The 26,555-nt window shown below is 38.7% G+C and overlaps 1 protein-coding gene across 9 annotated transcripts in view; it reads right to left on the minus strand.

The window, feature by feature from the left end:
- Positions 1-20,057, minus strand: part of LOC117525661 (teneurin-3) — a 564,186-nt gene extending 544,129 nt beyond the window's left edge. For all 9 annotated transcript variants that reach the window (XM_034187585.1, XM_034187583.1, XM_034187580.1 and 6 more), the window contains exons 1-4: positions 19,841-20,057; positions 17,419-17,539; positions 16,375-16,445; positions 11,773-12,063 (exon numbers count right to left, since the gene is read on the minus strand). In XM_034187585.1, coding sequence (XP_034043476.1) covers positions 11,773-12,063; positions 16,375-16,445; positions 17,419-17,539; positions 19,841-19,931 — 574 coding nt within the window. In that variant the 5' untranslated portion in view covers positions 19,932-20,057. The remainder of the gene's footprint in view (positions 1-11,772; positions 12,064-16,374; positions 16,446-17,418; positions 17,540-19,840) is intronic.
- Between the last annotated feature and the right edge of the window lie 6,498 nt (positions 20,058-26,555).

Below are 26,555 nucleotides of genomic sequence, written 5' to 3' on the forward strand. Positions count from 1 at the left end.
TCATGGTTATATTTTAATTCTGCCCTCAGTTTCTGTTTTAGCTCGGTTCATAGTTCCCTGTTTCCCTCACACCCATCTGATTATGTTCTCACTCCACATCACTGCACTTGCCTTGTGTCTTTGTCTCTCACTTTGTTTCTGTCTGCTTTGTGTTTTCATTCACTCACACTCTTGGCACCTGTTCACATATCTTTGTCCTTTCTTCACTCCACCTTGTGTTGTCCTCCCTCACTATCTTGCACCACGCATAATCTTTGTTCACTGGCCACACCCCTTTCTAGATTGTTCCTCACGTGCACCTTGTTAACTCCTGTCTTATTTAAACACCTCCCAGCCACCACTTCCCCGCCAGTTTGTCATCATTTGTACACATCCTTCGCTCTTGTATTTAGTCCTGTTTTGCCTAGCCATGTTTTTGAAATCTGCTCTGTGTTTTTGACTACGCCTTTTGCCTCATCCTGGAAAACTGTGTTTGCTCATGCCATTAACTCCTACTTGATTATGACTGCGTATTTGCCTACCCCTGTCTGTACCTTCACGCCGCTGCTTAAACATGTGTACCGAACCCGAGCCTGAATTAAAGATGACGACTTTCTTTACATCTAAGCCTGGTCTGGGAGTCTGCATACAGGGTCCACCCTCTTCGGGTGCCTGGTACCCGCCCGACATGATAATTAGCAGGTACATTTGTGATATTAGGTTCACTGATGGCACAACGAATCCTGCTCACGATCCATCTCTTTGCCCATTAATGGGTTGACCATGGGTTGGCACTGCCAAGATGGAAAAATTTAGAGCTTCCCAATTTGAGCTTCAAAAACCCGAAAGCCTCTGGGTTACATCACACAGGATCTGTCCAGCATCCACTCAATGATCATTACGTTTTTTTGTTTGGTTTTTTTTATGGACATTTCAATCTTTGGTTTAAGACAATAATAATATTATTAATAATAATAACAATAACAATAATAATTAACCTTTTTAAAATATTTTCATGTGATATCACTTTCAACAAAATAATATTCCTACAATTGCCTTTTTATTGCCTCAAACATATTAACACTTTATATTCGAGTTGTTCCTTCCTGAGGAAAGGCCTACTTATTTCACAGGGTACAGAACAGAAAATGTATCTTTTTCACTCTTCTCTATATTTGACATCACCAATATCAAGTAACCAGGCATGTGGCAGCTGGCCACCCACGGGTCCAGACACCACAACAGTGTTTATGTCTGCCCACATTTGTGTGTGGAGGTGTCTCTATGTGTGTGTGCTTGTGTTCATCAGGGAAGGAGCCAAATGTCTGAAGTCTAATATTTCCTCTCCAGAGAACACATAATAACAGCAAGCTTGTCCTTTTCCCAGTCCTTCTTTCATACAGTACTTCCTTTGGTTCTCTACTGAATTACTCCAGCTCCATTGAATTGCTTTCCATTTTCTTGTCCTTCACGATCTTCTCAACTCCCTTTTGACTCTCCCTTACCGTTACCTCGCCATTCTCTGGCTTCCTGTTGCAACAAAGGGGGTTAACAGAATAACAGAAGCAGGTTGAAGTAACTGTGTATGCACAAAGACATATGCACACCTACTGTGAACCTAGGCCAATATCAAGGGACTGACCAACAATGGCTAATAAAATAATAATAAAAAACAATGGCTTAATTTTGTAGAAAAAAAGCAGATCACAGACATGACACAAAACTAAAGTCATTTCAAATGGCAACTTTCTGGCTTTAAGAAACACTATAAGAAATCAAGAAAAATAATTGTGGCAGTCAATAACGGTTACTTTTTTAGACCAAGCAGAGGGAAAAAAAAATATGGACTCACTCAATTCTGAGGAATAAATTATGGAATCACCCTGTAAATTTTCATCCCCAAAACTAACACCTGCATCAAATCAGATCACACCTTGGAGAGCTGTTGCACCAAGTGGACTGACATGAATCATGGCTCCAACATGAGAGATGTCAATTGAAACAAAGGAGAGGATTATCAAACTCTTAAAAGAGGATAAATCATCACGCAATGTTACAAAAGATGTTGGTTGTTCACAGTCAGCTGTGTCTAAACTCTGGACCAAATACAAACAACATGGGAAGGTTGTTAAAGGCAAACATACTGGTAGACCAAGGAAGACATCAAAGCGTCAAGACAGAAAACTTAAAGCAATATGTCTCAAAAATCGAAAATGCACAACAAAACAAATGAGGAACGAATGGGAGGAAACTGGAGTCAACGTCTGTGACCGAACTGTAAGAAACTGCCTAAAGGAAATGGGATTTACATACAGAAAAGCTAAACGAAAGCCATCATTAACACCTAAACAGAAAAAAACAAGGTTACAATGGGCTAAGGAAAAGCAATTGTGGACTGTGGATGACTGGATGAAAGTCATATTCAGTGATGAATCTCGAATCTGCATTGGGCAAGGTGATGATGCTGGAACCTTTGTTTGGTGCCATTCCAGTGAGATTTATAAAGATGACTGCCTGAAGAGAACATGTACAATTCCACAGTCATTGATGATATGGGGCTGCATGTCAGGTAAAGGCACTGGGGAGATGGCTGTCATTACATCATCAATAAATGCACAAGTTTACATTGATATTTTGGACACTTTTCTTATCCCATCAATTGAAAGGATGTTTGGGGATGATGAAATCATTTTTCAAGATGATAATGCATCTTGCCATAGAGCAAAAACTGTGAAAACATTCCTTGCAAAAAGACACATAGGGTCAATGTCATGGCCTGCAAATAGTCCGGATCTTAATCCAATTGAAAATCTTTGGTGGAAGTTGAAGAAAATGGTCCATGACAAGGCTCCAACCTGCAAAGCTGATCTGGCAACAGCAATCAGAGAAAATTGGAGCCAGATTGATGAAGAGTACTGTTTGTCACTCATTAAGTCCATGCCTCAGAGACTGCAAGCTGTTATAAAAGCCAAAGGTGGTGCAACAAAATACTAGTGATGTGTTGGAGCGTTCTTTTGTTTTTCATGATTCCATAATTTTTTCCTCAGAATTGAGTGATTCCATATTTTTTTCCCTCTGCTTGGTCTAAAAAAGTAACCATTACTGACTGCCACATTTTTTTTTCCTGATTTCTTATAGTGCTTCTTAAAGCCAGAAAGTTGCCATTTGAAATGACTTTAGTTTTGTGTCATGTCTGTGATCTGCTTTTTTTCTACAAAATTAAACAACTGAATGAACATCCTCCAAGGCTGGTGATTCCATAATTTTTGCCAGGGGTTGTAGGTTTAGGTTGGCAGGGCATTTTGAAGGCTGACCCACCACTGTGTGCAATGGTTAACAACAGCTAACAGCTATATATATATATATATATATATTCACAATGATCTTAAGAAAAAAAATGTGTGAGCCATCACACTCAGAGACTGAACAGGCCACAACCGTCAGGTGCTTGTATTTGAGGGAACACTCATCTTCCACTGCCGATCTGGTTCAGGCAGGGGAGACTGCTCAGTCAGCCTTTTTCTGACATGTCGTTCCTCTAACATCCTTGTCAGCCCTTGGTCTCCATCCTGCTGAATCCAGAAAATCCCAAGTTCAGGACAAACAGATTCCCAAACAACATCAATGCTTGAAGGCAATTAATGTGAAACAGATCTTTGCCAATGCAATGCCTGCATTAACTGCACAAAAAAACAGTCAACCAGAACCTGAATTCTTACTCACTTAGCCTTACTTATGGACAAGGCCTCAGATTTGATGTGCTCTCGTTAGAATTGCTTTACACTCCCCTGTGAATCCATGTGCCCACTGAAGGTCTGATGTAACAATAATGACTGCAATATCTAGAAAAACACAGCTGCAATTTATGACCACCAAAACTGAAACACTCTGTCCATCAGCTATGCCAAAATATTCTAAATGTAAAATCAGCATGAGTGAAAAGGCATAGTCCTGGCAAGGATGAGTCTGACTCACTCAAAGGTGAGTGCTTTCTGGTTGTTTATGGCCTTGCAGTGGTAAGTTCTATTTACCTTTGCTTTTTCCAACTCCGTCCACTATGATTGTTCTTTGGATGAATCAGAAACCTTCCTACCAACTTTGCTTTTGTAGGAGATCCCCATTCGAAGACATATGCTGGAAGAGTATGAATTGTTGTTTGACAAGTTATTGAGTGAAAACTCAACCATGATGTTCACTAAATGAAATCAAGAGTGTTAAATTTGATTTCAGGAAAATGCATGTGAGTCCCTATAAATGTTGCTGACTTCAGAGAAAAGTCCTGTAGTGTCAAACACACAAGGCTTTCAGAATGAGATATTTTACTAGAGTTACTGCGGTGCTGTGACTCCCTGTGACATCATCTGTGCAAAATATGAAGCACTTAGAGGCGTATACTGTACCTATACCACACTATGGAGTTGTTTCTCACAATCTTTAATTTATTCTTACAACTATGAATAAATTCTTATAACTGGCATAAAAAATAAAAAATAGGACTCTAAGATGTCTTCAGATTATTCAGAATATAGCTGCTTGAGTTGTGACTAAAACTACACCAGCTGATCTCATCGGACCTGCAATCTCAGGCCACAGGCTTGCCTTGTTTGCCCAGGCTCAAGAAAATGTCTGTAGGGTTTAGGGCCTTTGCGTGTTGTGCACAGACATTGTGGAACAGTTTTCAATCAGATATCAGAAGGTCTGCTGAATAATTTGTTCATCTTAAAACATATTTATTTTATGTTGAGTGTAATTAAAGCATGATTTTCTCGTGTGTTATTTGTATTTCTAAGTTGTATGATATTTTTTAATTTGGTATTTGAATTTTGAACTGCCTTTGATGTCACGTTTATTTTCATTCTACTGAGATGTACCAATTATCAGTGTGAAGATTGCTTCAAAAATGTAAGGTTAAAAATGCTACATAAATATATTCTTCGTTGTCTTCTTCTTCTTATTGTTATTGTCGTATCTCAAAAAGTCAATTACGATTTTTGTGTCCAATTTCTCTCCTGAATATTTATAAGATGGTTCAATTATTATTTTTATTATTATTATTTGTACTCAATGGAATTATTAGCTACATGGGGAAAACACTTTTAGGAGATTATTATAAGTACAAACAGGGTCTGCTACCAATATTTTGTGAGTTACATATGCAAAAGCCCATAAAAATTGTATGAGTCCTGTAACACAAAAAGTTTATTCAGATTACTTTGGACAATACTGAGAAACTCCAGCACAGACATATGAAAGCTTTCTTTCTTGTATGCTGACTTCCTGGAAGACTTCTTTAAAAATAAGACACACAAACAGCTGTGTTTTGAAGAGTCAATTAGCCTTTGAAAACTTGACGACTACTCACTTTCAGAAATGGGAAATGTATCCTCCAGAGGTCTGACATCCACAGCATAATGCCATTTAATAAAAACATTATCAAAGTTAATATAAGAAACACAAGTGCTCAGCACTTTAGCTCACTGTTAATTACAACATCACATCTCTTAATGAAAACTCACTGTGTGCATTTCTGTGGTTTAATGAAAATATTTTGCGTGTGTGTGTGTGTGTGTGTGTGTGTGCAAAATCAAAAATCAGTGCTTTATTAAGGATGAAATTCACACCTGTTTGGGAAAATACCTTGAGGGAAATGAACAGACTGTGGGTAAGCATGCACGTAGATGCACACACATATTTGCATGTAAACATTTGCTTGCATTCATCTAAACACATACATATGATGAAGACAACACACCCAAAATTACAAAACTAATGATCACACTCAGCTAAAATGTGACCACTAATTAAATTCATTAGTGGGACATTCTTTAGTGTTTGGCTCCACACGCTGACCCCAAAACTCCTCCTCCAACACCCAACACAGGAAAGAAAGTGAGGGTTAAAAATCACTGCCAATTCAGCAAATTATTTTTGGCTGATATCTGCCTCTGTGAAAAAACAAACAAACAAACAAAAAATTTAATATGAATAAGTTCATCTATTAATGTGTGTTATTGGTGCTTAACAACACAAAGTATTGCTTAACATGACATAGGTATGGCAAACTGTTTTCACCTGAAGGATAATGAATATTACAGGAGCAAAACAATAAATAGACCAGTAGAATAACAATCTATATTACAAAGAGTCTGTTAGAAGATACTGAATCTGCTGTAGTAACCCTCAGCAATGAAATGGGAATAGCAAACAGAATCTCTCTCTCTTTGTCTCTGTCTCTGTCTGTCTCTCTCTCTCTCTCTCTCTCTCTCTCTCTCTCTCTCTCTCTCTCTCTCTCTCTCTCTCTCTCTCTCTCTCTCTCTCACACACACACACACACACACACACACACACACACACACACACACACACACACACACACACACACACACACACACACACACACACACACACACACACACACACACACACACACAAAATTACATAAACGTCCATGAATGTTAACTATGACGCATTTCAATCTTTATTGAACACATTCACTAAGTAAAAAAAAAACAGGAACTGGGTCGACTGGTACCGGTGAGTAACAGCACCACACAGTCACAGCAGGAAGTAACTGTCACTGAAATCCCTAACGATATTGTCCATCACATAGCAACTAAATGAGGATGATCAGCACCATGGACAGCGACAGGCTGACAAAGAGACTTTACAACATCAGACAAAGATTCCTCACAGAAAGAATAAAACTCTGCCACAACATTTGAATGTGTCTTCTTGCAGCTGAATAATAAAGCCAACAGTACAGTTGAGGGTGTGGGATTTTTTTAAGCACTGCTGTGTGGACAGTGTGGATGTGAGCATTGATTCAACTGCAGCAATAACTGACCACTTCAGCAATGTGTGAAAATATAAATGAAAGGACAAAACAGAATCAAATGAGAATAAATAATTAAATATAACAAAATTGTACTCATTGTAAGACAACTCTTTGTCTCATTTATTGTGAAATGTTGGCAAATAAAGCTCTATGCAATGATCTTAAGCAGGTGATTTGACTGATGCCGTTGATGTGATCAATTATATCAGTGTCTGCATGTTACACTTTTTTTGGGGGGGGGGGGGTAAATTTGTGACACTGTGAATGCAGACTACAGGAGGCTCCTTCAACACCCCACAGTCTGATAGCTATCAATGGATAAGGGACATATTTCTTCACCTGCAGTGAGCGCAGGGGTATTGTTTTAGTCGTGTGTGTGTGTGTGTGTGTGTGTGTGCACAAAGGTTTTTTTTTCCCATTTTGAACAAACTTGGAGGAACAATTGAGGTTCAGCAAATGACCCTCCAAGTGCTCTGGCTTCCTCCAACTTTCAAAGACATGCAGGTTAGGTGAACACATAATTGTAAATTGATAGTAGGAGTGAGTATGAATGCATTTGTTTGTCTATATACAAAAACTGCAATAAGTAGGCAGACTGTCCAGTGCGCACCCCTCTCACCTGATAACACCAGGATAGGGTCCAGCAATGGTGTGTGCCTTAACTGGAATAAGCGGGTTCAGGAGATGGAAGGATGGATGGATGTCAACAATATAGCCCTGGTCACTGTAAAACACTAATATGCAGTCCTACAGTGCATCCAGAAAGTATTGACAGTGCTGCATTTTTTCCCACATTTTGTTATATTACAGCCTTAATCCAAAATGGATAAAATTAAATAAATTTTTTCCTCAAAGTTCTACACACAATACCCCATAATGACAGTGTGAAAAAAAAAAAAAAAAAAAAAATATATATATATATATATATATATATATATATATATATATATATCCCTAAGAAATCAGATGTGCATAAAGTGACAGCTTTTGCCATGAAGCTCAAAACTGAGCTCAGGTGCATCCTGTTTCCACTGATCATCCATGAGATGTTTATACAGCTTAATTGGAGGAGATGTTTCTATAGCTTAATTGGAATCAACCTGGGGTAAATTTAGTTGATTGGACATGATTTGAAAAAGGTACACACTTGTCTACATATACGTAAGGTCTTACAGTTGACAGTGCATGTCAGACCACAAGCCAAGCATGAAATCAAAGGAATTGACTTTAGACCTTCGAGACAGGATTGTCTTGAGGCACAAATCTGGGGGCGGGTACAGAAACATTTGTGCTGCTTTGAAGGTCCCAATGAGCACAGTGGCCTCCACCAGTTGTAAATGGAAGAAGCTGGGATCCACCAGGACTCTTCCTAGAGATGGCTGTCCATCTAAACTGAGCAATCAGGGTAGAAGGGCCTTAGTCAGGGAGGTGAGCAAGGAGGTGACTGAGAACCCATTGGTCACTCTGTCAGAGCTACAGCATTCCTCTGTGGAGAGAGGAGAACCATCCAGAAGGACAACCATCTCTGTAGCAATACACCAATCAGGTCTATGAAGTTTGCAGATGATACCACCATCATTGGTCTCATCCAGGATGGTGATGAGACTACATACAGATAGGAAGTAGAACAGTTGGTTCTCTGGTGTGGTCAGAACAACCTAGAGCTGAACATGATCAAGATGATTGTGGACTTCATGTGATACCCCCCATCAGCCCCCACACCCATCCTCAACAACAACAAAAAGGCTCAGCAGAGGATGTACTTCCTCAGACAGCTAAGGAAGTTCAACATGCCCCAGGAGCTGCTCATCATCTTTTATACATCCATCATCCAGTCTGTCCTGTGCATCTCCATCTCTGTTTGGTTTTCCTCTGCCTCCAAACATGACAGGCACAGACTTTAATGAACTGTCAGGTCTGTGGGAAAAAAAAAATATATATATATCATTGGAGCCAGCCTGCCCTCCATCCAGGACTTATCATGGTCCAAGAAGCAAGCTGGTAACATCTCTGCAGCCCCCTCACACCCTGCACACACACTGTTTAAATTCCTCCACTCTGGTCAACGTTACAGAGCTCTGTACATCAACGCAACACAGGAACAGTTTATTTCCACAGGCCACCACACTGATGAACAATTTAACCACCATGAAACTCACTAATTCATATCCCTCATTTACAACTTCAGTTTGTTGTCTGTTTCTCCCTTGCACACATTTTTTACTGCACATTTTATTTGGGCATTTTTTATTTGCACATTTTTATTATGAATTATTTAGTGTTTTGTGTATATTTATACATGCTTGTACAAAGAGAGTACAACTGAAACCAGAGTCAAATCCCCTGTATTCTTTAAGGATACTTGGTGAATAAAGGCTATTCTGATTCTTATTATGTTTTTTTTTTTTTAAGTAATTTAGCATTTAATTAAGTATGAGCTTGAAGTATTTGATGAAGTTACATTAGATTGCATTCAAAAACAATTAGGGGAACACAATGAAGTGAGAAAGAGACCATTATAGCAACAGAAATTCCAAAAATGTGGAAAATGCACTGAAAATGTAGTTGTTTTTCAAATCATTTCAATTTCTCTAAAGTGCAGTTTTTTTGTAATATGAGGGAGTGAATGAGAGGTAGAGATCACTCTGAACAAGCACAGCAGCACTGCAGAAAGTGGGTTACACAAGATGTGTAGCTGCTGCAGAGTGTTACAGGTCATCCTGTAACCAAAAGGTCAAGGGACTGAATACCATTTACTTGTTTCTGTGCATTGAAGTGTCCTTGAGCAAGACAATGAATCCCAGATTGCACCGTAATGGCCTGGATATGATGTTAAAATCTGAATGCACGGCTGCATATGGTGCCCAGCCTGCAGAAAATCCCAATGGAGTTTGTAGTAGGCTTAACACTTGAGCCACTGTAAATCAAATTTACTCAGATTGAAACCACAGGGTGCCGACATGTGACGCTAAGGAGCTATCCTGCAGGGATGCAAAAGCATGCCACAAATATGCAGCACTGTGCATGTACAGTGCATGTTCCTCAGCCTGACCTCATTCTTTGTCTATACTTAAGAGCACACTTTATTTCTGCTGAGGTTGCTTGCAAGAAATGGTTTTGTGCTACAGGATGTTTAAATGCTGATCTTTGCCTTCAAAGTTCGATGATTGTGGTATCAATCACATAGTTCTAACTGTTATGGAATTCTCCAGCTCCCCCCTTTAGTTAGATTTTATCCAACATGTCAACCAGCTTATACTGTATTTATTAATGTGTACAGATCAAAAGAAAACTATTCAGAGTAGAGTTGCATGGTCTGGCATGAATTTCCAGAAAGTCTTTGGACTTTGGAATAAATCACTGAACGCTCCCTCCATCAGCTGTCTTCTGTTTATCCCATTAGGGGTCTCGGAGGTTTGGAGTCTATCCCAGTGCACCTTTAGTGAGAGGCAGGGTGCATATTGGACAAGCTACCAGTCTCTTACAGCCAACCATTTACTCTCACTTTCACACCTACCGTCAATTTACAGTCATCTGTTCGGCCAATATGTTTATGGACTGTTGGAGTAAAACTAAGAGCAGCCAGAGAAATTTCATGAAAACACATTAATTCCACAGAGAAAGCCCTCAATTGAATTAAAGAAGGACCTTCTTGCTGTAAGGTGCTGACCATTTATATGGCTCTGTATCTGTGCATTATTTGGTGTTTAAATTACTGCAGGTCCTCGTCTCTTCTCAGTTACAATATTAGCTTCTTTCATCAGTGCATAAAAGGGGGAAAAGAGAGTGAGAGAAATGAGTTAAAATAAAATGTAATGGTTCATACAAATCAGACTGCAAAACACAAAATCTTACCAGGTATATCTGGCTCCTTTCTGGACAAAATCTAATTGAGATTTAACTTAAAACACAATCACTGTCCACTGGCAGATTTTCATTCTTATATAATGTGTCACCAGTTAAAATAGTTTCATGTTAAAGAAATCTGCCAATGGAACACATGAAAATTCATTAAATTCTTCTTGAAATAATCCCTTGAAATAATCTGGGAAAATTAATTTTGATCTTTATTTTGTTAAAGAAGTGTTGTCTTTTTAGCAAACACCACAGTAATTTAAAAATGTTATGGTGAGTCAAAAAAAAAAAAAAGAAAAAAAAAAGCTTTAGGGCTTAAAATAAAATGTCTCCAAGACTCTTTCACTTAAGATTTTTTAAGTTGTATTATCTAAAAGCAAGTAATTATAGTAAGTCCCTTCGGCTGCTCCCTTGTTTGCATTCGGGGTCACCACAGCAAATCCAAGGTGGATCTGCATGTTGAACTGGCACAGGTTTTACGCTGGATGCCCTTCCTGACGCAACTCCACTTCACATGGAGAAATGTGGCAGGGGTGGGATTTGAACCGGGAACCTTCTGCACTGAAACCAAGCACACTAACCACTTGGCCACCACCCCTGCAAAAGCAAGTGTTAATTAATTAATTGTTAAATGATTGTGTCTTATATTAAGTGAAGATTAGATATTTTGACTGGAAATTAAACAAATATACTTGGTGAAATTGTACATTTTTGCAGTGCAATAAATCAAAGTGCAAGGACAGACTCGCAGTGTGCTTCCTGGTTTTGAGTGCTGGGACAAAACAGAGCATTGTCTGAGGCACCAATGACAATTATAACTTAATCACTTAATAGCTGATGTTTCTGCCAGCAGATCATGGGTACCTACTGTATCTTATCAACAAGTAGAATTCACAAAAGTGACACACTTTCACAGCAGGAAGTCAAAAATCCCTTACAATCTGTAAATATAGTGCAGGCGTGTGTGTGTGTGTGTGTGTGTGACTGACAAAAGCATGGTGTGAAAAGAGGAATCAGAAGAAGCAGCATGATAACAGTAAATAAATAAATGAACAGAGTAAAAATACAAACTAAAGAGACTACAAAATTAGATGATGTCCTACCATTGTCGCTGTCTGACTTGTTCTCGTGCTCAGTGTCAGTGAGCGTCAGCACTGAGTTAGAGCGGCTGGACAAGCAGGAGCTCCTCCCTGAGGACTTCCCCAGACCTCCACGGCCCCACAGCCGCATAGCGTGGTCCGGTGACATGACTGCTTGGCTGTCTGTATCTAGGTGGTCCTGGGCTGTACCAACTGAGAACCCGCGGTGGGGGAGGCCCATCTCAGAGCAGAACGCCAGTCCACGGCGTGCTGGTGGTTCACAAATGCCCAGCTGACGAAGACTGAAATGCTGGCCTGAAACACACAAAGAATATGGAATGGTTTTGGAAATCTACTATAGCTAACTTGCTGTTATTTTGATGGTCAAACAATAAAATGTTTTAATTGTAACATGTCAAGACACACAGTACCCGTCAAAAGTCACACTTTGCCATTCAATTTAATGGGAAGCTGTGTCCAAACCTTTGATTGGTAGTGGGTATGCTAAGACCTCAACACATCATGGTCAGAACAACAATTGTAGAACATTTACTTCCAACCCACAATATAATAGTTTTAGGTGGAACAAAGTTGTGGTTATTCCAGAGGAGCACAATCACAAGACAAAGAACACAGCGCTGAGAAAATACAAGAACCACGACAACGCCTAAAAATCTATTCCAGTGATGATTGGGTCAGACGCAGGGCATACCCTGGACAGGTGCAAGATTCAAATTTTAAAATAATGAAAAAAAATTAAATCCCCAGATGAAGAAAGTTAATGGTCAAATATGTGTTTGCATGACAGGTATAGTATTTGGTTTTGCATAGTACATACATGTATGGATTTTATGATGTGATGGCTGCTCCCACCACCACCAAAAACACACAAAAAACCCAGCCCCCACCACCCCACCCCACAACTTGGTTTGCAATAAAATGATGCAAATGTAAATCAAATTTTTACCAAAGCAAAAGGCAAAGAAAAAAATTAAGGAGGTTAAAAAATATTGTACTTTGATTTCAGTTTTGAAATAAAACTGAATATAATTAATCTGAATGGCTTTAAAATTACAGTATTTAAAAGTTACACAGTAGCAGTGTAAGCAAAATGGTTGCTGAGATCTAGACTTTTATTTTATTCCATTAATATCATTAAGATTATCACTCCTTAAGAAAAAAGAAACGCGCTGTACAAAAGTGTTTATGAGAGGGGACTATTTAAATTCTTCTAAAACTCCCTCTTGAATATTTGAAAATGTATAAAACAGGGAACACATTTCTGGAATGAATCATATATTCAGAATGCTTTATTTTTCCATTAAATTTAATGGGTCATTAACAGTAACAGTTTCACATCAACTAGAAAAAAAAAAAGGCTGGAATCAGGTTAAAACAGGTGAAATATTCTTTAAATATGAATGAAAAAGAGTCAAACAAATTATCTGTAAAATCTCAGTGTGTGCCTTTTCATCTTTAATCAGTAAATGAAAGGGGAAATTATAAAAGCCTTCCTTAATTAATGCCACAACAAGAGATAACGAGCGCTGCCGTTCAATTAAAAGTTATATTAATTTTAAATGAGCTCCAATTAGGCCGGCAGTGAAAACGAAGGCGATAAGATGATTGAGTAATTATGATTTTTTTCATTTCTCAAATATTGATGCTGCATTAACTGGAGCTGAAGAACAATGAATGCACTCAGTGGTTGAGCACAAGTTCTTTTAATGAGGGGCTTTAAAAAAATGTTTTTCTCCACTTCCATAATGAAGTATGTATAACTTTCATGAATGCCATAATGACATCATCTATATTCTTTGTCACATTTCAGTCACCTATAAAGTATAGTTCCATAGATTAAGTGACCAGAAATGCAAAATGAGCTGTTTTTTTTTTCCTTTTTTGGTTTAAATTTGCTTATACAGTAGTGTTCAGAATAATAGTAGTGCTATGTGACTAAAAAGATTAATCCAGGTTTTGAGAATATTTCTTAGTGTTACATGGGAAACAAGGTACCAGTAGATTCAGTAGATTCTCACAAATCCAACAAGACCAAGCATTCATGATATGCACACTCTTAAGGCTATGAAACTGGGCTATTAGTAAAAAAAAAAACAACTGCCAATTTGCCAAAGAACACATCAACTGGCCTCAAGAGAAATGGAGGAATATTTTGTGGACTGATGAGAGCAAAATTGTTCTTTTTGGGTCTAAGGGCCGCAGACAGTTTGTGAGACGACCCCCACACTCTGAATTTAAGCCAAAGTTCACAGTGAAGACACTGAAGCATGGTGGTGCAAGCATCATGATATGGGCATGTTTCTCCTACTATGGTGTTGGGCCCATATATCGCATACCAGGTATCATGGATCAGTTTGGATATGTCAAAATACTTGAAGAGGTCATACTGCCTTATGCTGAAGAGATGCCCTTGAAATGAGTGTTTCAACAAGACAATGACCCCAAGCACACTAGTAAACGAGCAAAATCTTGGTTCCAAACCATCAACATTAATGCCTCGCAGATGTGAAGAAATCATGAACAACTGTGGTTATACAACTAAATACTAGCTTAGTGATTCACAGGATTGCTAAAAAAGCAGTTTGAATTAATAGTTTAATTAGTTAATAGTTTTGAGTTTGTAGCATCAACAGCAGATGCTACTATTATTGTGAACACCCCCTTTTCTACTTTTTTTTTTTACTAATAGCCCAATTTCATAGCCTTAAGAGTGTGCATATCATGAATGCTTGGTCTTGTTGGATTTGTGAGAATCTACTGAATCTACTGGTACCTTGTTTCCCATGTGACAATAAGAAATATACTCAAAACCTGGATTAATCTTTTTAGTCACATAGCACTACTACTATTCTGAACACTACTGTAGAAGGGGAGTTGTGCAACGTCTTTTGATTATGGCGCCTTGAATATATTTAAAAATAAAAATAGAACCACAATTAATTGCAAAATAAATACATAAATGCAGGGTTTTTTTTTCACAATTTGACCTCTTTCCAAAGCGTCAGAGCTACGATGTAAATGTTGCCATGTCATGTTTGCAATTTCATTCCCGTAATTTCCGGACTATAGAGCGCACCTGAATTTTCGCTGCACCCACCAATTTGAAAAAGAAAAAACAAATTGTACATAAATAGGCCACGCATTTCTATAAGCCGTGGGTCTCCACATTGTAACATGAGATATTTACACAGAAAGATGTTAGACAGAAAGATTTTTTTTTTTACTTTTATTTAAATATGTACCGTAAAAGTTGTTTTTTTTCCCCTGAAGGTGTTACACATAAATACTGATGCACACATCATCCAGCACGCGCACAGTGTCTCAGCTCCACACGGAGAACTGAGTCATTTTGACTTTTTCTTGAGATTTCATCGCGTGCAGTCAGGATCGCATGGAGTCTGTGGTAATTGAGATAAGGCGCTGTGACTTTTTCAACTTGTTGCTCAAAGTCAGAGACCCGGTGGGGAAGGGTGGAGGGGAGGGAGAGGGAGAGAGAGAGAGAGAGAAAGCTCCGCAGACTGATCTGATGGCGTAACTCTAGCGTAAAGTGTCAGAGAGGGACTTTTCTTCAGCCACTATAAGGAATTAAAGTATGATTAATCCACTGATACAAACAGGTAAGACCTTATATTTACTCTGTGTGTGAATTTACACCACATGAGGACCGCAGCTTTCAGGTAATCAATTGACAGCATCAATTGACATATTTCAACTTATGAAAAAGCCTGTAAAAATCCATAAATTAGTCACATCATTGTTTAAGCTGCAGTGTTCAAAGGGTGTGAAAAAAGTAGCGGTTTATAATTCAGAAATTACAGTACTATATTAGTACTATTTGGAAATGATTAATTTTATATGGGGAGGTAGGGTAAAGTAATTATTATTAGTGATTTGTATCTAGTCCAAATGCACCGTTTGAGTAATTTTTGTGGAGAGTGTGAACACACGTTAAAAATTCCGGCATCTCTTACCTTCTGTAAAACAATGTGTAGAAATTACCTCAGGTTATATTAATCCTGTGCGAACAGAGACAACAGCAATATTCTCTAGAAAAGGAGTTTTCTGCGATTTATCTCAAGCATGGTGGCACTTCGGGCTCAGTTAAACTCAGAAGAAGACAATGAAGAACACATCTTGAAAAGTTTCATGAATGCTGCAGGGATGTGGTCAAAATGCAAAAATGTGCAGATTAAATTCATACTTCATCCTGATCATGCTCCTGCCATGTTCACACGGTATCTAATATGTTCCCAATTATTTTTCAGCACACGCATGATAACGAGTGTACTATGTCCAATTCATTCTTGCAGTGTTCTTTGTGTGAACAATCACATCCCACACATATGTTTCTTGATCCTTAATTCTGGCAGAATAGCTCAATCTTCAGGTCAGGGAATGCACCCAATATTTTGAAGGACCAAGGGAGAAATATATCTCTCCCTTGGTCATTCAAAATATTGGATGTCCTGTAGACCAAAGGAGAAATATATCTCTCCCTTGGTCCTTCAAAATATTGGATGTCCTGTAATTAAGTTTTACAGGTACACAATGAAGCAAAGAGTGGAAACAAGGGTACTTATGTATACATGCTGTGCGAGCTCTCACCTTGCCGGTTATAATCATCCTGTTCTCGGTGAACCATTTCTTTGTGTCCCTTAGATGTCCCATACAGCAACCTGTCAAAAGTAACCAAGGACAACAGCATTCATTTGCTATGTTATAATTTGTGGAGGTCCCTCAGAATGATGGCGCAAAATTGCAATTTGTCTCAGCAGACAGTACTGTTCAATAAGTGACATCTCATTAAGTATTCTGAAAAGATGTGATTGCTAAGCAGTTAGTGGTAGTAATTAAAGGACTGGGACCATATGTTAGAAAAGCAAACAGTGCATATTGTGCTGGCAACATGTCAGTTTTATTGTCAGTGGCAACGGCGTTAAATTAACAACAGGATAAATACTGCAGCATACAATGGACATGACAGGCTCACACTGTAAAAGAAAAAAAAAAAAAAACTTCTCATACTCTCATCCATTCGGGCCACTCAGAAGTCTAAAGGCCCATTTCCACTGAAGGAACTTGTAAGGCATTTTAGGGGGTCTGTCATCTTTGCGCGTCTCCACGACAGGAACCTCCATGAATGGTGATTTTCAGGGCCTGTTTCAGGGTCGAGATAAGTTGTTGCTCTGTGGTAGGCACTTCTGAGAGGCCTGGAAATATTATTATGTCAATACAAACATAGCAGGGCAAGCCTGGTACGCCTTCACAGCAATGGAGAAGGATAATTAACAGGGTTGTCCCTGTAAAAGGCTCATGACATCTGGGAAATAGGTCATGTTCTAGCACTGGAAATGAACTTGAAATCATCAAGCTCAGTTTTCTGTAACTGATTCTGCAATTCCATGACTGTTTTTTTTTTTAATCAAAAAGTCATTCAAGATTGGAATTCAATACAAAGCAATTAGTGCTAACTGGCAACAAAATTACTTATTTTAGGGATGATTGTGCATGCTTGAAAAAAATATGATTTCTAAGATTAATAAAGATTGTTATTAAGGAAGTAAAATGCTTCTGGTCTGACACTTTGTGTCTCTTTTGAAATAATAATAAGAAAGTCAAGTTTATAACATTTACATGTTCGGTGATCACCTGGTCTGGTCTTGGTGCTGGTCAAAGGCCTTGAGTGTTTCACTGGAGGAGTAAGACTTCTGAGTCGGGACCCTGAGTCCCTGGGAGCCAATACCACAATCCTCGCTGTCTGCTGATGAACCTATTAAACAAGAGGTACAAACACAAGAGCAGAAGACATGCACACACACACACACACACACACACACACACACACACACACACACACACACCACACACACACACACACACACACACACACACACACACACACACACACACACACACACACACACACACACACACACACACACACAAAGTCATACGATACAATTGCTTTGACAAAAACCCAGACTTAATGCTCGTCTCCAGAGTGGCAGCATAATTTACAGCAATCACCAGAGGTGCACACACTGTTCCCAGGAAACATCAATCTCTGTGCAACACTTCAGCAGGAGAAGCTGAAGCATTTCTCAGTGATGACTTCCCAACTAAATGAGTTCAAATCAAGTCAGGACACTCTTCTTCTCTCTAGTGCATTACATAACAGCATATAGTCCTGTGGCCAACAATAGATGATGGTTATTCAGCTAGTTTATACTTGTCCTGAAATAAAGCACATGACCAACTGCTTTCCTTTATCATCAGTAAAACCCACAACACAATTAAAAAAAAGGTTTGCAGTACTGTGCAAAAAGTCTTCTGCACCCTAGTATTTTTGCACAAATGTGTTTATGAAGCTTTTTATTTATTTATATCTAAGTAAAAGATAAAACTGTTCAATTGGAAAGCTGGCAAATTTCCACTAAAATGCTAAATATGACATATCAACATCATACATACAATCATATTGTATACACTGTTTGCATTGTCTATGTCTATGTTAAAAAAATGCATCTAGTCCAATCATTCTGAAATCCAAGCAGTTTGATAACAGATTGCCAATCCCTAAACCTTCTCTGGAAGCAGACATACACAGTGTGATGAGTGTATTTTGTTTGCCTTTAAACGGTAAATAACCTGTATTTTTATAGGAACTTTCCATCTGGGAACAGATGGTCAAAATGCTTAAGAATTATGATGCCTCACACACATATGCATACACACGCAGGATTGCAAGCGCACACACACACACACACACACACGCGCGCACACACACACACACACACACACACACACATACCAGGAGCTTCCATGAAAGCTGCTGGCTTGCATACCGGAAGCAATTTGGTCTTCACACTTCTCCACCTGAGCCACAGCCGATTTTCTCTCCATATGGCCACATGTAGATATGATAACTATACTATAAATATTTTCAATTAAATAGTTTGAAGGGAAACTGGAAGAAACTGATCACTTGTGGGGATATTTTTTGTTTTGTAAATTGTTGCTTTAAATATGGAGATGGCATTTAGAAGTGGAGGTTTCCATCTCTGTTTTTGCAATGACTGAGTCACCTCAGTCAGGTTTGGAGCAGAATCTGACCCTTTAGGACCTGGGGGTGTTTTGAGCAATCTTTTGCTTAAATGGCATGTTTGAGAAATAGCAGTTACAAAATGGTACGACTGCTACTTACAGAGTGCCAGACCTAATTGTGTGCTGCTTCACTTTTTAATTTATTTTCTAAAGCATTGACAGAAAGGCCATTTTCAATGTATTTCTCCTCAGTGAATCAATATTCTCATCACTGACTAGTAAGTATCAACAACGGAATATTTATGTATCCTAGTCCTTTTCAAACATCCTTACCAGAAATATAGTGGTGCCCTCCTTCCACTCAAAATCTCTCTCTTGCATATGAGTTGAAAACATCACAAAGGAAAGATGTTACAGAAATAATGACACTTGCAACTGTCATATAATGCACAATAAGGAGTGACAGGTGCTACTGACTAATATAAACATGTCCTGTAACTACCCTATAATGATTAAAATTTAATTATTTTTGGTGAACCATCCCATGAGTTTACAAGAACATGTTGACTTGTTATACGTTAATTATCGTTTTTCAAATACCAACATTTTATTCATCTGAAAAGGTCTGTTGAACATGATCATTTATATGGCAAATTACACAAAATTCTATGACTTTCTTTTTTGAAAACTACAATTTGCCACTTTCATATTTGATATTATACTGACATATTAATGAAGAGAAAGGCAACAGCAAAAAAAAAACTTTATAGCAACACTAGTGGGCATAAGACATCTTTTCAGAGCTACAGTGTAGATTATTTAAAAATGTAATCTGACCTACGTACCATACATACTGAGCACATACTGTACACAGCACAGCCGCATTTTGAGGAAAAATGGTGATGCTTATTACAGAGTATTGAAATTGCATTTCTCTTCAGTTAAAGAGAGTAATGCGCCATTCACCTGAAACCGGAAAGAAATGAACAATCAGTAAGTTGATGACTGAGAAAATGACCTCTCTCACCAGTGTACGGTCCCTCCTTGTCCTTGCGGCTCTTAGTGAGTGAGCAGTATGGACGTCGCTCTTTCACTTCCATAGTGCTGTTGAGAAACATAAAGGCATGCTGCTGTACAGCTACATCGATGGTGAAAAAGAGATACAGAAGAAGAAAATCAAGGCATAAAGAATTAAGAAGTTGAGAGAGGGAGGCAAAGATGGAGACAAGGTAGGTGGACTCCACCTGCAAAACACAGAGAAAATCAAATATTAAGTAAAATATTAAGTCAAATAAAATGTTTAATCTCTTAAAATTTTATTGTTATTACTGCAACATATTTGGATTGTAAGGAAACAGTGATTTGGTCAATGCTTGCTGCCTGACAACCAGGAAACAATAATTCATGTACACACTAAGCTTGCCTCTACTGGTGGTTGGCTCTCACTGCGGTATTGTATCACTTCCTGTTCCGGAGCACAGCGGTGTTTTTCTGTATCTGTTAGCTGTTTAATCTGCGCAGTTAGATTGATCTAGTTATCTAGATTACGATTTGTTTCCCAGTGTAGTCTTCACGTGCCTTAACTAAAGCACTCCTTCTGCTGAATCACCTCTAAATTATTTACACATTATTCACTTTGCGTGTTTTTAGGAATCCGCTAGCTTAGCAGATCCCGAGCAGCCGGGAAAGCAGGCCGACTGGGTGACTGTGAGGAGGAAGCGTAGTTCTAAACAGAAGCCCCGTGTACACCGCCAACCCGTTCACATTTCTAACCGTTTTTCCCCACTCGATGACACACCCGCCGAGGATCAAACTCTGGTTATTGGCGACTCTGTTTTGAGAAATGTGAAGTTAGCGACACCAGCAACCATAGTCAATTGTCTTCCGGGGGCCAGAGCAGGCGACATTGAAGGAAATTTGAAACTGCTGGCTAAGGCTAAGCGTAAATTTGGTAAGATTGTAATTCACGTCGGCAGTAATGACACCCGGTTACGCCAATCGGAGGTCACTAAAATTAACATTAAATCGGTGTGTAACTTTGCAAAAACAATGTCGGACTCTGTAGTTTTCTCTGGGCCCCTCCCCAATCGGACCGGGAGTGACATGTTTAGCCGCATGTTCTCCTTGAATTGCTGGCTGTCTGAGTGGTGTCCAAAAAATGAGGTGGGCTTCATAGATAATTGGCAAAGCTTCTGGGGAAAACCTGGTCTTGTTAGGAGAGACGGCATCCATCCCACTTTGGATGGAGCAGCTCTCATTTCTAGAAATCTGGCCAATTTTCTTAAATCCTCCAAACCGTGACTATCCAGGGTTGGGACCAGGAAGCAGCGTTGTAGTCTTACACACCTCTCTGCAGCTTCTCTCCCCCTGCCATCCCCTCATTACCCCATCCCAGTAGAGACGGTGTCTGCTCCCATACCACCAATAACCAGCAAAAATCTATTTAAGCATAAAAATTCAAAAAGAAAAAATAATATAGCACCTTCAACTGCACCACAGACTAAAACAGTTAAATGTGGTCTATTAAACATTAGGTCTCTCTCTTCTAAGTCCCTGTTGGTAAATGATATAATAATTGATCAACATATTGATTTATTCTGCCTTACAGAAACCTGGTTACAGCAGGATGAATATGTTAGTTTAAATGAGTCAACACCCCCGAGTCACACTAACTGTCAGAATGCTCGTAGCACGGGCCGAGGCAGAGGATTAGCAGCAATCTTCCATTCCAGCTTATTAATTAATCAAAAACCCAGACAGAGCTTTAATTAATTTGAAAGCTTGACTCAGTCTTGTCCATCCAAATTGGAAGTCCCAAAAACCAGTTTTATTTGTTATTATCTATCGTCCACCTGGTCGTTACTGTGAGTTTCTCTGTGAATTTTCAGACCTTTTGTCTGACTTAGTGCTTAGCTCAGATAAGATAATTATAGTGGGCGATTTTAACATCCACACAGATGCTGAGAATGACAGCCTCAACACTGCATTTAATCTATTATTAGACTCTATTGGCTTTGCTCAAAATGTAAATGAGTCCACCCACCACTTTAATCATATCTTGGATCTTGTTCTGACTTATGGTATGGAAATAGAAGACTTAACAGTATTCCCTGAATACTCCCTTCTGTCTGATCATTTCTTAATAACATTTACATTTACTCTGATGGACTACCCAGCAGTGGGGAATAAGTTTCATTACACTAGAAGTCTTTCAGAAAGCGCTGTAACTAGGTTTAAGGATATGATTCCTTCTTTATGTTCTCTAATGCCATATAACAACACAGTGCACAGTAGCTACCTAAACTCTGTAAGTGAGATAGAGTATCTCGTCAATAGTTTTACATCCTCATTGAAGACAACTTTGGATGCTGTAGCTCCACTGAAAAAAAGAGCTTTAAATCAGAAGCGCCTGACTCCGTGGTATAACTCACAAACTCGTAGCTTAAAGCAGATAACCCGTAAGTTGGAGAGGAAATGGCGTCTCACTAATTTAAAAGATCTTCACTTAGCCTGGAAAAAGAGTCTGTTGCTCTATAAAAAAGCCCTCCGTAAAGCTAGAACATCTTTCTACTCATCACTAATTGAAGAAAATAAGAACAACCCCAGGTTTCTTTTCAGCACTGTAGCCAGGCTGACAAAGAGTCAGAGCTCTATTGAGCTGAGTATTCCATTAACTTTAACTAGTAATGACTTCATGACTTTCTTTGCTAACAAAATTTTAACTATTAGAGAAAAAATTACTCATAACCATCCCAAAGATGTATCGTTATCTTTGGCTGCTTTCAGTGATGCCGGTATTTGGTTAGACTCTTTCTCTCCGATTGTTCTGTTATTTTCATTAGTTACTTCATCCAAACCATCAACATGTTTATTAGACCCCATTCCTACCAGGCTGCTCAAGGAAGCCCTACCATTATTTAATGGTTCGATCTTAAATATGATCAATCTATCTTTGTTAGTTGGCTATGTACCACAGGCTTTTAAGGTGGCAGTAATTAAACCATTACTTAAAAAGCCATCACTTGACCCAGCTATCTTAGCTAATTATAGGCCAATCTCCAACCTTCCTTTTCTCTCAAAAATTCTTGAAAGGGTAGTTGTAAAACAGCTAACTGATCATCTGCAGAGGAATGGTCTATTTGAAGAGTTTCAGTCAGGTTTTAGAATTCATCATAGTACAGAAATAGCATTAGTGAAGGTTACAAATGATCTTCTTATGGCCTCGGACAGTGGACTCATCTCTGTGCTTGTTCTGTTAGACCTCAGTGCTGCTTTTGATACTGTTGACCATAAAATTTTATTACAGAGATTAGAGCATGCCGTAGGTATTAAAGGCACTGCGCTGCGGTGGTTTGAATCATATTTGTCTAATAGATTACAATTTGTTCATGTAAATGGGGAATCTTCTAAAGTTAATTATGGAGTTCCACAAGGTTCTGTGCTAGGACCAATTTTATTCACTTTATACATGCTTCCCTTAGGCAGTATTATTAGACAATATTGCTTAAATTTTCATTGTTACGCAGATGATACCCAGCTTTATCTATCCATGAAGCCAGAGGACACACACCAATTAGCTAAACTGCAGGATTGTCTTACAGACATAAAGACATGGATGACCTCTAATTTCCTGCTTTTAAACTCAGATAAAACTGAAGTTATTGTACTTGGCCCCACAAATCTTAGAAACATGGTGTCTAACCAGATCCTTACTCTGGATGGCATTACCCTGACCTCTAGTAATACTGTGAGAAATCTTGGAGTCATTTTTGATCAGGATATGTCATTCAAAGCGCATATTAAACAAATATGTAGGACTGCTTTTTTGCATTTACGCAATATCTCTAAAATTAGAAAGGTCTTGTCTCAGAGTGATGCTGAAAAACTAATTCATGCATTTATTGTCAACTTTAATGGTTACATGGTCACTTCTTGTTTCAGTTTAAGATGAACATGCAACATTACAATGCAAAAAAATAATCCCTACAAGTGACTAATTTGCAATATGAAATAAGAAAGAAGAATTTAGGTTTGATTGAAAGTACTACAGCAGATCTGACAGTTCAAAATGACTTGATTTCGAAGTCGCACTCCATGACTGTGGTGTGTGACCATATTGGGATCAAGTTTACTTGGGTGAGAAAAGACCAAAACATTTGGTATGTCGCATTTGTTTGAAAACAATGACAGAAAAATGTGGCAATAGGGCACCGTAGTCTTGTTTAAGGACGTGCGCTAAAAGGGTAAAATATGACACATATGATGTAATTTTTCTACTTCTGTGGGAAAAACCATGGTATTTTCAATGGGTTTTTGGTCAAACTACATGCAGACAAAATAAAAATGCAAAGAAAAAGTGACAATGCTGTGGGAAAGTGGATATGTGTTGTGGTTTGTTTATGACCCGGAGCACAAACGTGTCGAGGCGATTTTGCAGGTGAGAGAATGGAGCTACTCTGGTTAGCTGTGTAGTCTAACACTTCCCAACATGATGGCTCCCATCTGCCTCGTCTTTTCTTCTCCAATGGGAACCGAAAAAACCAACCAACCAACCAACCAACCAACCAACCAACCAACCAACCAACCAACCAACCAACCAACCAACCAACCAAACAAACAAACAAACAAACAAACAAAAAAAGAATTGTGACTGCTTTGGTGATTGTAGCTGAAAACAAAACAGTACACCATTTTTCCATGTGAAATTATGCTGTGTATATATTGTACAACGGAGCGGAGGTCCCCATAAGTGGTCAAATCCTGCAATATCATTTAGCGTTCAAATGACACTGCGGTGCCCTATACAAACATGTTAGGGATTGACTGATACCACACTCCTGAGAAGGAGAAAAGGAGAGAAGGAAAAGATCCTTTATTGTCATTGCACATATAGTACAATACATACAACAAAATTTGTCCTCTGCATTTAACCCATTCTAATTACAGTTAGACACAATCTAACCACTAGCAGCAGTGGGCAGTCACAGTCCAGTGCCCAGGAACTAACTCCAGGTGTAGAGAGACAGCCTTGATTAGTGGAGAAACCCTAAATCAGCATGTTTTTGGTAGTGGGAGGAAACTGAAGTACCTGCAGGAAACCCACACAGACACCGGGAGAACATACAAACTACACAGAAAGGACCAGGTGGGAATGAAAGCCATGGCCTTTTTGCTGTTAGGCAACAGTGCAAACCAGTGACCCACTGTGCCATTCCCCTGTGCCATATATTTAAATATTCATTTAATCTAGAGCAGTTTGTGTTAATAGAATCTAATACACAATGTTTCTTGGCCCAATTGATGATGGGAAATTATTATGGTAGTCAGCACATGTAAAAGCAAAAAGTCAATTGATCATAATGATGTACATATGGGCTTAGTAAAGTAAATAATTACAGAAATTGCTAAACAATTAACTTATATATTTAATAAATCATTTCAAACTGGAATTGTCCCAAATGGTATGAAAGTGGCAAAGGTGATACATTTATTCAAATCTGGTGACAAGCATCTTTTTACTAACTACAGGCCTGTGTCTTTATTGTCACAGTTTTCTAAGATATTGGAAAAAAAAACTTTACAATAACAGATTGGACAAATTTATTGAACGGCACAACTTGCTTGCTTACAGTCAATATGGATTCAGAGCGAAAAGGTCCACTGCACTGGCTTTATTTGATGCAATAGAAATCAATCAATAAACATGTGGAGCAAAGGGAAATAGCAACTGTTTTATTTATTGATCTAAGAAAGGCTTTCGACAGAGTTGATCACAACATATTATTCAAAAGATGGAACTTTATGGGATCAGAGGAGTGGCTCTGAATTGGATGAAAAGCTATTTACAAAAGTGGAAGCAGTTTGTTGAATTCGGGGGCTGCTGTTCTTCGTATCTGGACATCATTTGTGGGATTCCCCAGGGCTCTGCATTGGGACCAAAATTATTTATTTTATATATCAATGATTTATGTAAAGTTTCGGATGTGTTTAAAATGACACAAAATTGTTTTGTTCAGGAGAGAATTTGCAACAATTATTATTTGATTTAAGAACTGAAATGATAAACTTGAAGAGTTGGCTTGATTGGTCATTAAATTGGTCTAAAACTAAAATGATGTTATTTGGAAATTAGAAAAAGGATGTATACGAGGTCTGTGATAAAAGTAACGGACCTTATTATTTTTTTCAAAAACCATATGGATTTGAATCACGTGTGATTACATCAGACATGCTGGAACCCTTGTGGGCATGCGAGAGTTTTTTCACGCCTGTCGGTTGCGTCATTCGCCTGTGGGCAGTCTTTGAGTGAGGAGTGGCCCACCCTCTCGTCGTTTTTTCATTGTTTAGGAATGGCTCAGAGACTGCTGCTTTGTTTGATAAAAATTTTTTCAAAAACTGTAAGGCACAACTGGGTGGACACCATTCGATAAATTGAGCTGCTTTCGGTAAAAATTTTAACAGCTGATGAGAGATTTTGGTCTGGTAGTGTCGCTTTAACGACGGCCCACGGTGCCTGATGGCAAGCTGCGCTTCGAGGCGGCAGCGTCTCGCCCTTTCAAGTTGAAAACTTCCACATTTCAGGCTCTGTTGACCCAGTAAGTCGTCAGAGAACAGAGAACTTTCAGAAGAAGTCGGCATGAGGAGTTTATTCGGACATTCCATTGTTAACGGAAATTTTGTAATGAAAGAACATGCGGGCAGAGTCACATGTCGGGCCGGACCCGACCGCGGGGAGAAAAACA

Source organism: Thalassophryne amazonica, chromosome 15, assembly GCF_902500255.1.
Source record: "Thalassophryne amazonica chromosome 15, fThaAma1.1, whole genome shotgun sequence".
Lineage (NCBI taxonomy): Eukaryota > Metazoa > Chordata > Actinopteri > Batrachoidiformes > Batrachoididae > Thalassophryne > Thalassophryne amazonica.